We start from the raw sequence: 13,079 nt of genomic DNA, 5'->3' as shown, positions 1-13,079 counted from the left end.
AGAAAAGTATGTAGGGGTGCCTGGGTGGCTCAGTCGGTTGGGTGTCTGACTTCGGCTCAGGTCATGATCTCACAGCTTGTGAGTTCAAGCCCCGCGTCGGGCTCAGTGCTGACAGCTCAGAGCCTGGAGCCTACTTTGGATTCTGTGTCTCCCTCTCTCTCTGCCCCTAACCCACTCACATCCTGTCTCTGTCTCTCTCAAAAATAAATAAACATTAAAAAAAAATAAAAAAAAAAAAAAGAAAAGTATGTAATCCAAAAGAAGTGTTCTGTGGCTCTACCAGGACCAAGCCTTCCTTTAGGGAGAAGGTTCTCAGCTGATTTAGGTAGGAATGATGATTTGCTGGCTCATCTTAAGGCTCAATATTGCATAATTCAGTTTCCATTGCTTCATTGACAGTAGCAGAAACCCTCATTTTCCCCTGCTCTATAATTTCTTTAAAAATTTTAAACCTTACATACAGACTATTGAAGAACATATATAAACAGAACTGTCTAGAACAGGAAAGCAATTGGTGAACTGGCAAAGCAGGCCCAGGGTTTGAGAGAGATGCACCCATCATGCTCTTTACCATTTCCTAACATTGTGGCCTTGAGAAAAGTTACATGCCGAATGGTAAAGTGATGGCAACCAGTCCAACCATCTGACAGAGAGGCATCTCTGTGAAGTGGCTAGAAGCACAAGCTCTGGAGGGCCGTCTCGGTTACTATGTGACAAGTTCATGTTTCCCACTCTGACTATAGCCTAGTTTCCTGTTTTGTTAGAGAAGAATAATAGCAACAGCCACATTAAATGGTATAATCAGGGTTGAGATGTGTATGCAAAGCTGTCTATACAGTCTGTCATACAGTGATGATTAAATAAGTGTTAGCTGTTGTTACGTGTTTTTATGAGAACTTAAATGTGATAATATATGCAAGGATCTTAACACAGAACCTGGTACATGGTAGGCAGTCAACCAGGAACAACTATTTCAAGATGCAAGTTGATCTTATAAACGCTTAAATTTGCATAAAGACATTTATCTTGAGCTAGTACCGCAATTAATACTGGGCAGTCACAGGTGGCTCCAGTTGTGGGCACGTTAACAGCTTACTGAGCGATGGTTCGTTTTCTCCCTCAGCCCACCTTAGGCCATCCTCAGCTGCCAATAGGAATTCTTCATCAAGGCTTAAGGGCTGGCAGCCTAGTTACAGGGCCTTTTGACAAGGTCTTCAAACACAGATGCAGGTCTCCTATCATAAACAGTAGAAACCGGCTACCGGCTTGCTGTGAATAAGTAGCATATAGCAGCAGAAGTTAGAGATTGACACTAAAAACATGTGAAGGCACTTTGGAAAGAATTCCACCATGATCAAGATATTCTTCCTCTGGAATAGTTTCACAAAATTCTTGATCAAGCCTTCCTGATCATCTCACGTGGAGGTTGTGAACTAAGCTCATTTTTGGCCTTTGCGGATAATTATAACTACCAGTTGTGGTAGAACGCTCAACGGAGGGGCTGCAGGCAGAATGGCCAAATGGCTTGACAACACCTTTAAGGAGAGCAGAGCAGGCTCCTCAGAGGCTTATTTTGCAGGTAGATTAACGCTTGTTGTTCCGGCCGGTAGTGTCGGTCTCTCTGCCTGCCGTTCCGCCATGCTACCCTCATGTCGTAGATACGAACCACTGCAGATTCCTACACAGTAATTGTGGATTTTCCTATTTCGTCATCCAGAGGAGGTGAGTCAACATGGTCGCTTAGAAATGAAAGTTTCCGAAGAAGTTGCTGTAGCTGAGAGAGGTTCCTGCAGCGGAAGACAGACTAGGGCAACAGTAGTCAACATTAATCTTAATGTAGTCTCAGCGTACACAGAGCAAGGCCTAGAAAGAGGTGGTGGGAAGTAGGCAGATATCCCCGTTGGTCCTGTTGGGAGGGCAGAGCTGGTAAGGGGCCAGAATGGGGGGGGGGGGGGCTTCTGGCTGGGGTCCACAGGCAGCTCTGGCTGAGACAAGAGGCTGTGTTTGTTAGGTTCTTGGAGCCCCAAGTGTAATTCCCATGAGAATTGCCAGGCCTGGCAGGTGACTTGCTGGCTCAAGCTGCCTGGGTTCTCACTTCTGTGGTCTAGGCTTGGTTCTCTAGCCAGTCAAAAGTATGTTACCCATAAAATGCGCCTTCCCACTCAGTTTAGCCATAAACTATTCTAAAAATACAAAGAAACTGTGGTTCATTTGGTTCCTGATATTTCCCTCATATCCTTCCAGCTTCTGTGTAAAGTATTTCAATAGGTGTGCTTGTCTTGCCTCCACTTTTTAAATTACCACCATATCAGTCAAAGACTATAATCCCTGCCACACTTCCTCCAATTCCAGTACCAGAATCTTGGCCAGCATCTTAAAATTCACAGTGAATAAAGAAAACCGGTCTCTAATTTAAATATGCTTGACCTTCTGTGGGGAGCAAAGTAATCACAGCTTTGTCATGCTCTGGTTTGGTTCAGTGGGTGTAAAAACATGTTCAAATAAAATCAGGATAGACCCAAATATCCCCCTGTCCTTCAAACTAAACCCAAGCAAAGTGTTGTTCTGGTTTGTAGTCTCTTTGGCTAAGGACAAGGCTTGCCTGAGGATTTCTCTATCGGAGATGGTTTGCATATCCAGTCTTGCCAGAAGTGTGACTTTACAGCTTGTTGTCCTTATAGGACCTTTCTCCTCTCTAACTGGGCGCGTCATTTTTTAATCTATAGATTTGTAAGAACTAGAAGTCCCCTATCGGTTGTGCTTAGCCCAGTGGTGTTTGGTTGGCATGCTCTCTGCAAGCCTGGAAAATGTGAATTTCTCCCCAGGAGCAAAATCTTGTATGAATTGTTTCCCAGTTTTTCTCTCCACTTTGAAATCTACTTCAAAGTTATTATTTGGCTAACGGGTTATGTTTTCCTTCCCTTGAGGTCTATAGGATTTGCCTCTGATGTGTGGATGGGGCACAGGTTTTCCTCCTCATTTTTATCTACATTACATATGAACATAATCATTCTCACCCCCAAATATGAAACTAAGGCTTAAGTGAATTGCAAAAGCCTGTTTCCCCTCTACTTAGTCTTTAAAGATGTTCAACCCAAGAAAGGAATAATTAGTCTTCTACCTTTATGATATGATTATAACTTTAACGCTCAAGGAACAGATAGCAAATGTGTCATTGATGGCAGAATCTTTAACAATAGGGATTTTTAAAAAATTAGTTCAGGGTTTGATTCTGGTTTTGGATAACACCACTAACTTTCTCCTGGGAGCTTAATAATCTAATAGAGACCAATTAGATTATATGTGATATCACAAAGCTTAGTGATTATTTTCTCCATAGGCATTTAACAGATGTTTAAACTTAGTTGCATTATGTAGAGTCAATATAAAGTAAATAGAAGGACTGTATTTTGTGATTATCTCTTTCTTGAAAGAGGGAAGTTGAGTTAGAGAATGAGCGTGTGGCTTTGTTTACAGATAGTGTGAGAAGCCAGCTTCAAGGGCATGTCAACATTCATGATGATGTACTGCGTTAAGTTCAAATTTTTCCTGCATTACTGTGTGAAACACTGCCTGGAAACTGCTCAGTACATAAATTATTTCTTTCCAGTCTGTGATTCTTGTGGGCAGAAAAGTGAATTATGTATATGAATCCATTCCTATAGTTATCTTTCAACAATACCTAAGGCAGCAGCCAAGTTGTCTCTCTATTATCATTTACAGAAAATAGACTTCAGTCTTCCATTCAGCCGTGCCAGGAACTCTAGATTTTTGCTTTCAGAATTGAGACTTTGAAGTAATGATAATAGCTACCATTTACAGAACATCTACTATATGCCAGATACTGTGTAAGATGCCTTACATGTTTTTTCCTTTATTTGATTTTTTGAACTTATATGATTTTGTAAATGGTAAAAGTATTACATTGGTTCTTTCCTACAAATCAAGTAATACAAACCTACAAAAAGAAAAATCAGGGGCATCTGGGTGACTCAGTTGGTTAAGTGTCCAACTCTTGATTTTGGCTCAGGTCATGATCTCACAGTTAGTGGGTTTGAGCCCTGCATCGGGCTCTGTGCTGACAGCATGGAGCATGCTTGGGATTCTGTCTCCCTCTCTCTCTCTCTCTGCCACTACCCCCACCCTACCCACACACACACACACACACACACACACACACACACACACATTCTCCCTCTCAAAAATAAACATTTAAGAAAGAAAAAATAGTTTGTAATTTCCACCAGCACTCCCCTCCAACCCCAGTGCTTTGGTAACTGCTATTCATTCTGCCACTTTTTTCTAATGCCCACACATATACACATTCTTGGTATTTCAAATTCTCCCACTACCTCTATAAGGTCGGTGGCTTTATCTCTATTGTATAGATAGGGAAAATAAAGCCTAATGAAATCAGTAGCTCGAAGGAACTGAACAGTAGCATAGAGATCTCTTTCTAGTCAACCACACTGCTTTTATTGGGATAAAGAAATGCGGGTAATTATGAAACTTAAGGGAAAGTCTAAAGTGTTTCTGGAACCTTGAAAAAACAAAGACTCCTTCTGTGTTGCCAGTCATTGAGTGGTCACCATTGTGGCCACAGCACAGTCACCTTCTTTCCTGCTCTGCCAGCAGTGCAGTGTCAAGGCACAGTGTTAGCATCTCATCACCTGGAAAGCCCTGTGTTCCTCCAGGAGTGGTTATTGGGTAGCAAGTTGGTATTGATGTAGTTTTGTGGCTTAGCATCTGGGAAAGTTTGTTTATGGCAAATTGTTATCCCCTCACAGATGATTTAAAAAATAGACCCATTCATCAAACATAAACTCTAGGCATAAACTATCATTATATTCTGAGTGTTTTTTTGTCCATAATCTTGCTCTATTAAAATAAACTATAATGATGAATTAGTGAAGTATCTCAGCTAAAGAAATGGGTAAATGTGGAATTTTAACCCAATTCATATTCTTTCACTTATATTTTGTTCTCAAAAAACAGGGAGGGATTTTTTTTTCTTTTTTCTTTTCAAATGTATCAAAATGCTTTGAGACTTTATTTGACCAATGAAAAACCTAAGTGATCTTCTATCTCCTGAAGAACCAGGGTATTCTCCTACCTAAAAGCAGCAACTGAGTCTCTTCTTTTTTTTAACAAAGCAGTATTTTTCTGAAGGGCCAGATATGGACACTCACTCCATTGTGTAAAGGCCTCATCCGGTTTGCTTTCCAGCCATGTGATGAAATTCAATGCAACGCCCTATTCCATTGGCTCTAAAATACAGCAAAATTCACCTTGCCCTAGGAAGCAGGTAAAGGAACGCATGTGGAGCGTGCTAACTTTTGACATGATGTGCCTAGAGCTCTTCTCTGGCTTTAGGGATGGAGGAAATTCATTGACACACACCCCACGTCTATACCTATTGGCCGTACTCTGAGAGCTATTTACCCAGAGAACAATGCCTTCTGCCCTCGCTTCAGTCTGTGATCTCACAAGCTCGTCAGAGCCAGCTGTGGGCAGTAGTTAGGTGGAAGAACTCCAGAAAAAATAGCTCAGGCTGCCATAAGTCATCCCAGTGATTTGTTGGTAATACTGGACTCTCAGTGAGTAAGGAATGTGTCCCGGAGTGATGCCTGGGAGTATTGTGTAGGCGAAGAAACTTCTCTTTAATTAAGCCTCTTAAGGACTTTTGAAACAGAAATTTGATTCCATATTTCATAACCATTGTGGAATATTCTCATGGGCAGATATAAAAAATTATCAGCGTATCTCTCCAAGTAAGAGAAAATCAAAGCAAAGATAACTTGTTTCTAGAATATGAACAAAAAGTACTGCACTAGACATTTAGCACAGCACGTGGCACCCACTAGGCACACAATAGGAATTTGTTGAATAAATGAATGCATGAAAGAACAGAGTTCCCAGAATTAGCAGTGGACAATAGCTGAAGTGAAACTGAAAGACTTTGAGTTACGTCAGAGGGAAATATTCTGACAGGTATCCGTGACCTGAAGATTTCTACAAAGCAGTGTGGAGAGCAGTGTGATATCACAGTATTAGCTACCTTCCTATCCACTTATTCTTCCCTGCTTGCGTTCTGGTGCAGTCAGTGAAAAGTACTTCTAGGAAGTTTATAATGCAATTTGGCCCACAACTGGTAACTAAATATGAAAATTGCAGTGAATCTAAATGTTGGAAGGAAACGGAGCTGGTGGGTGACCTGCTGTGTTGGATAGTATTGGAATCATTTGGCTGATGATGCCAATCAGTCACCATTTTGTTTTGAAATGGGAGCCCAGTAATCAAATACGTTTAGTAAAATTCCTTGTGTTTACAGAGATCTAGTCAAAATGATTCTGTATTTTCCTATTTAAGCATCCCAGTGGAAGTCATGTTTTGCCTTTCTAATTAAATATTTGCTTACATGTGTGTGATACAATGTTGCTGAATGAAGCAAAAAGCACATTCCTACTTTTTATGGGAACAATCCTTAGTTTCCTCACCTGCAAAATAAGGAAAATATTACCCGCTCCTCACATTACAAGGTTGAGAAAAGCAATCAGATATGTTAGGATGGCAAAACCAAGTATGGACTTGGAGTCTGAGAGGCTTTAGTTGAGCACTGGCACTATGTCTGTTATCTTGAGCAAGTAACTCAACCTTAGTTTCCCCATCAGTCAAATGGGAATAATGGTGATACCTATCTCACACACTTGTTGAGAGGATTAAATAACCTGATATATGTAAAGTGCCAAATATCTATGTTAGTGGTTAACATCGATGAGCACTTACTGTGTTCCAGGTACGTGGTAACACACATGAATATGCTCTCCAGGCTGTAGGCTGTGGCGGGTGGAGGCACAGCTGGTGACTTTTTCATTCCCAACCTTTGCTCCCATGTGACCTTGCTTCTGTAGCCCACAGACTTACCCAGTGGAGAATTCTTACCAACGATGTTAACTTTGAAGGATAGGGAAGAGGCCATTTTATAGGATCCACTGCTCTAGAGAGGAAAGTCCCTGGGGTGAGCAAGATCCCTGGACAAGATCTCCAGCCCAAAGGCTAGATTTTGTTAGGCCTCAGAGGAAGTAGACCTTTTCCTATTGCAGTCTGGATGCATTTCCTGTGACAAATCACAAGGGTCCAGGGCTCTGGGAAAAGGAAAGGACAGCCAGAAGGAAGGAAAAGGACGAGGCTAGTTAGGCATGCCCTTCTTCTCCCTCAAATCAGCCTCTGTTTTTTTAATATCATTGCCTCCAGCCAACAAAGAAATTACCTGTTGTTTCATTATTAGAACTATTTTTATTGACAGCATAATTACCATTATTAACAGCTAATATGGGGGCGCCTGGGTGGCGCAGTCGGTTAAGCGTCCGACTTCAGCCAGGTCACGATCTCGCGGTCCCCGAGTTCGAGCCCCGCGTCAGGCTCTGGGCTGATGGCTCAGAGCCTGGAGCCTGTTTCCGATTCTGTGTCTCCCTCTCTCTCTGCCCCTCCCCCGTTCATGCTCTGTCTCTCTCTGTCCCAAAAATAAATAAACGTTGAAAAAAAAAATTTAAAAACAGCTAATATGTAGTGAATGCTTATATAGGAAAAATGCATTGACTTATTTATTGTCATCACAGCAATGCGATGAGAAAGATTCTCTTCTATGATTCTATCATTATTCTTATTTTACAGATGAGTAAAGTGAGGATAAAAGCAGATAAAATCCTTGCCCAAGCTAGCAAGTGGAATTGCTGAGACTCAAACCTGGAGCTTCTAGCTCCAACCCATTATTTCTATCTACTGTGCTGCTCCCTGATTTACCTAATGATTCACAACTAGAGTTCAGACGCAACCAGGCACTTAAGTTCAAAATGTGCCCCCTGGCTGCCTTCCCCAGAGCAGGAGAGCAGAGCTTAGGTGGTTTGCCCAGCATTTCCAGAGTCTTTCCAACAGAAATGAATTTCTGCTCAACTTGTCCTCAAGTCTGTTTTGAAAACCAAAATAAATAATTTGTGTTGATAGTGTGCCAGAACACGAATAAAAAAAAGTCCCATTTTGTAGGACAGAGAGTGAACTTTAACCTTCTGAGAATTTTTGGTTTTCCTATATGAAATGTTTGCTTATTATTTTTAAGATGCTTTCTCATGTGTTTTTTTTCATGTTGCAAAAAAGGGTTTCCTTAAGCTTAATACAATTTATTGTACAAAATGACAAGATGAAGTCGAGTGTAGTATTGTAGTTAGGAGTTCTTAAAACATCAGCAAAACCTACAGGATTTACTATATAAACAAGCTCAATTAAGTATCTCATGCTAATTACATAGCTATAAATACAAGGTGGATGAAAAGCCTTGATTGGGTTTGTTCTTCTCTGTTCTGATACAACCTTAATTGCACATGATAAGAAAACACTTAGAAAGCACATCAGACTGCCATGAGCACTCCAGCGACCTGCTCCAGGTTATGCACGTTGGAGAAAAAAAAACAAATGTCACATCAGTGCTTGCCTCATGGGGGAAAAAAATTAAATACTGAACATTTCCCCCTCTTTACTATTCATTCAAAATATAACAAGGAGCGGGGTGCCTGGGTGGCTCAGTCGGTTGAGCGTCCAACTTCAGCTCAGGTCATGATCTCACAGCTAGTGAGTTTGAGCCCTGTGTCGGGCTCTGTGCTGACAGCTTGGAGCCTGGAGCCTGCTTTGGATTCTGTGTCTCCCTCTCTCTCTGCCCCTCCCCTGCTCATGCTCTGTCTCTCTCTCTCTCTCTCTCTCTCTGTCAAAAATAAACATTAAAATATATATATATGTATATGTATATATATATATATATATGTATATGGAGAGATACCCTTTGTACTGTACCTCCAAAAGGAAGCAATCATTCAACTTTTTAAAAAAAACCCACATGAACTGTTATTGTATTGTAATGAATTATAAACCTCAGGGCAAGCTACAGTGAGCTCTGTAGCATGTTCCAAAAGTACCAATAGACTGGAGTTCAGCAATCAGGGTATTTTAGGGTCAGGTAATCTATCGGAAGAGTGGAAGGAAGTAAATTAAAGGTAACCCACTACTCCCAGCACCACTGACTCATCATGTATCACAGTGAGTGATACACACTGATTGCGCACCCTCTTGAAGAAGTCTACAAACAACTGCAATTTATCCATGCCCGATTTCTAACCTGGTGCCACTTTAAACTATTGAGCCAATGGAGTCAAGATTAATTGTAACATTCACTTTAGAAAAACATAATTAGAAAAGTAAATATGCTGGATTCAAGAACCAAATATAAATTCCTTTTGGATTATGCACAGTTACGGATTACCAGTTTATCTGTATGGCTAATCCCCTCCATTACTTTGGATAATCCAGAATTGGATACAGCTATTTACATGTAGGTAGTGATGATAGGTATTACATGACCTTAGTTTCACTAATTCCAACAAAGATGTGGGTTTTTTGTTTTTTGGTTTTTGCCAGAAATCTTCCCTTTCAGACCTGTATGCATGCAATTTTGTTTACTTTTTGGGCTTCCTAATTTTAAAAGCATGGATCTAGGCATGATTATGCATGTTGGAGACAAAAATCGTCCCTAATAGTTTTGGCTTGAAGGGAAGCTAAAATGGTAATTTACTCTATTTCACGGTCTCAAAGATGATCTTTCTGGCTTTCCTCCTCTCTCCTACAGCAACCATCCACTATGAGTTATGCAAGACACATCATTAAGAAGGAAGGCTTGGGACTCCAGGGCCTCAACAAAGGATTTACAGCAACTTTGGGACGTCATGGGGTTTTCAACATGGTTTATTTTGGCTTCTACTACAATGTCAAAAACATTGTTCCTGTCAATAAGGTAACTATTTAATAGATTAAAATCTTGGAGAAAAATGTCATCAGTGATGACAGCTACATTTGTAGAGTGTTCGTCATGTCCTAGTCACTGTGCTAAACACTTACATCTAATTTGATCCTCGCAGTAGCCTTACTCCTGGGCTGTTATTACTCTTATTTAGGAATTGGAAACTGAGGCTTAGAAAACTCAGGGCGCCTGGGTGGCTCAGTTGGTTGGGCGACCGCAGCTCAGGTCATGATCTCACGGTTTGTGAGTTCAAGCCCATGTCAGGCTCTGTGCTGACAGCTCAGAGCCTGGAGCCTGCTTTAGATTCTGTGTCTTCCTTGCTCTCTGCCCCTCCCCCACTCACGTACTGTCTCTCTCTCAAAAATAAACATTCAAAAAATTTTTAAAAAAGAAAAAGAAAAATCAAGTAAATTGTTAAGTAGTTAATAGCCAAGTAGAGACTTGAAACCAATTCTGACACCACAAATCTTCTTGAAGTATGCACCATTACATCTGAATGCTTCCCATTTATCACAAATGGGAACTTCTAGAAACTGTGTTATCATGTAATTTTTATCTCAGAAGCGTAACCTTCTCAAGAAAGTTGAAATTTTCATATTCTACATAAATTTTGAGCTCTGGGGAAAAATTATCAGCCTAAAATTTAAATTTTATGTAGATAATCATTTTTAAATTCACCTACATTAATTAGGGTTAGCAGTAAACCAACTCTTTAAGGATCATTCACTTTCATGCAAAATAAAAATAATTATATATGTATATATATATTTAATGATATATTTAATAAATATATGTTATATATATATTATATATATATTTAATGATAATTTACAGATGCTAGCAGCCTTTTAACTTCTACAAGATGAAAGTAGCACATGATGTGCTTTAAACCTAGCATCTTTTCAGCCATTACAGCACAATTTTCCCCCACCATTATATTGCTTGCCTTCATCAAAGATTGCAATCCTGGAAGCACCCGCTGCGGACACATTTTTCACATGCAAAAAATTTCCCACAGGGGTTCACTTTTTTATTTTGCTTAGTACAAAGTACAGATGGACTTTTATAAATCATAAAAATATTTCTAATGTTGCTACCACTAGATTCTTTAGTAAAGTTGATTATACCTACCTTTGCCCAGCTATTGCCCATATTCTAGGACAAGACTTAAGTAGCAGCTGAATCCAGGGGATGTTCCACATTAACCATCCGTTGGTATTACCTCTTTCACTAGCCAAAGTTGTTAACCACTTTTTATTGTATTTGGAAATCTTATTTATGTATGTATGTATGTATGTATGTATGTATGTATTTATGTATTTAGACGTTTTTCAGTGTTTATTTATTTTTGAGAGAGAAACACACACAGAGCATGAGCAGAGGAGGAGCAGAGAGAGAGGGAGACAGAATCCAAAACAGACTCCAGGCTCTGAGCTATCAGCACAGAGCCTGACACAGGGCTTGAACCCATGCACCACGAGATCATGACCTGAGTTCCAAAGTCAGACGCTTAACCAACTGAGCCACCCAGGCACCCCTGGAAACCTCATTTGTTGAGTAGAAGCTTATGTTTTGTTGGCCTGAAGTCTGTGATTGACCACAGTATATAAACACCCTTCCCCCATTGATTGACAATTCTGACTCCAGTGGTCCTCAGAGTCCTCCTTCTGTGAAGAAATCCAGAAATAGAATGCAATAAATACTTTGGTCTTGAATGATAGAAGAGAGTTCAACTCTTAATACATTGAGGTTCTTTTTAGCAGGAATGGACTAAACAACTTGTGGTTCCTTGGACAAAATGAAAATATAGGACCCTTGTTCAAAAATTATTAAGAATTTCAAGACCAAATAGTAAGGCAGTGAAACCAAGCTCTTCTATGTGTAGGCCCCGGGTAACTGCACAAGACACAATCACATGAAGTTGACTCTGCTTTTTAGACTCTGAGATGAGTAATCCATACAACATGGGAGACATGTCCATCTGTCCAGCTATCCAAAGGCTTGAAACAGATAGAAATCACACACAATGAAATAAATTATATGATTATTATATATTTTATTACACATATTTGGGCATGTATTTTAATTAATATAGTATTGTAAAATGAATTTGGTTATATTTAAGAAAGAATTCACAAAGATTTATATGTGGTCATATCTTAATGCTTTAAAATCCACAAGTGTGAATGTCACTCTACAATTAATGCACTTATGTTATTAAATATTAGGCATTATATAAACACAGAACAAATACTCATTATTTAAAAATACAGCATGGTATCTTGAAACTATGGAAAGCACTCATTTATCTTGCCAGTTTGCAGCGGTCAGATCATACTGGCTCTTATGGGCCACACTAGGGATTCTTCCCTTTATCTGAAGAGCATTAGGAAGCCAACCAAAGATTTTAAGTAGAGGAATTACCAAATCACGGTGGCTACCAAGTGGAGAATGCATGGAGTGGAGGTGGTGAGGGAAGTGCAGGGTATAACATGAAAATGAGGGGCACCTGGGTGGCGCAGTCGGTTAGGCGTCCGACTTCAGCCAGGTCACGATCTCGCGGTCCGTGACTTCGAGCCCCGCGTCAGGCTCTGGGCTGATGGCTCAGAGCCTGGAGCCTGTTTCCGATTCTGTGTCTCCCTCTCTCTCTGACCCTCCCCCGTTCATGCTCTGTCTCTCTCTGTCCCAAAAATAAATAAACGTTGGAAAAAAAATTTTTTTAAAAAGAAAATTTTTTCAAAGTGAGATGCTGGGGCCTTGGGCTGTGTTGTTCATGGTGGAGACAAGGAGAAATGGACATTTTTGAGAAATCTTCAGAAGGCAAAATCTAATGGAGTCCATGTATGCATGTTGAGAAAAGGGGTGGTGGATAGAGATGAAGCCTAAGTTTTTGGCTTAAGCAACTGAAAGGATGATGGTGCCATTTACTGAGAAAGAAAACCACTGAAAGAGAAGCAAGTTAATGGGAGAATATCATGGGCTCAGCCTGGAAACTGAATTTAACTACCCTCAGAACGAAAGTGCAGATGTTGAGTCGGAGATTGGATGTGGGTCCTGGAGCTGCAGAGGGGAGATCTGAGTTGGAGATACACACATTGAAGTCGTCATAAACCTGGGCAAGTGTCCCTTTACTGGGTGAAAGATCTTGAGCCAATCACCTTGCTGCTCTGAGCTTCAGGTTTTTTATTTGTGTGTGTGTGTGTGTGTGTGTGTGTGTGTGTGTGTGTGTGTGTGT

At 40.4% G+C, this 13,079-nt stretch overlaps 1 protein-coding gene across 3 annotated transcripts in view; it reads left to right on the top strand.

Moving 5' to 3' along the window:
- Positions 1-13,079, top strand: part of SLC25A21 (solute carrier family 25 member 21) — a 486,164-nt gene that overhangs the window by 440,613 nt on the left and 32,472 nt on the right. For all 3 annotated transcript variants that reach the window (XM_040476980.1, XM_040476978.1, XM_040476979.1), the window contains one exon: positions 9,674-9,838. In XM_040476980.1, coding sequence (XP_040332914.1) covers positions 9,674-9,838 — 165 coding nt within the window. The remainder of the gene's footprint in view (positions 1-9,673; positions 9,839-13,079) is intronic.

This window comes from Herpailurus yagouaroundi, unplaced genomic scaffold, assembly GCF_014898765.1.
Source record: "Herpailurus yagouaroundi ecotype Mexico unplaced genomic scaffold, PumYag 141, whole genome shotgun sequence".
Classification (NCBI taxonomy): Eukaryota; Metazoa; Chordata; class Mammalia; order Carnivora; family Felidae; genus Herpailurus; species Herpailurus yagouaroundi.
The sequence above is the reverse complement of the archived record's forward strand: the minus strand, read 5'-3'. Positions and strand labels throughout refer to the sequence as shown.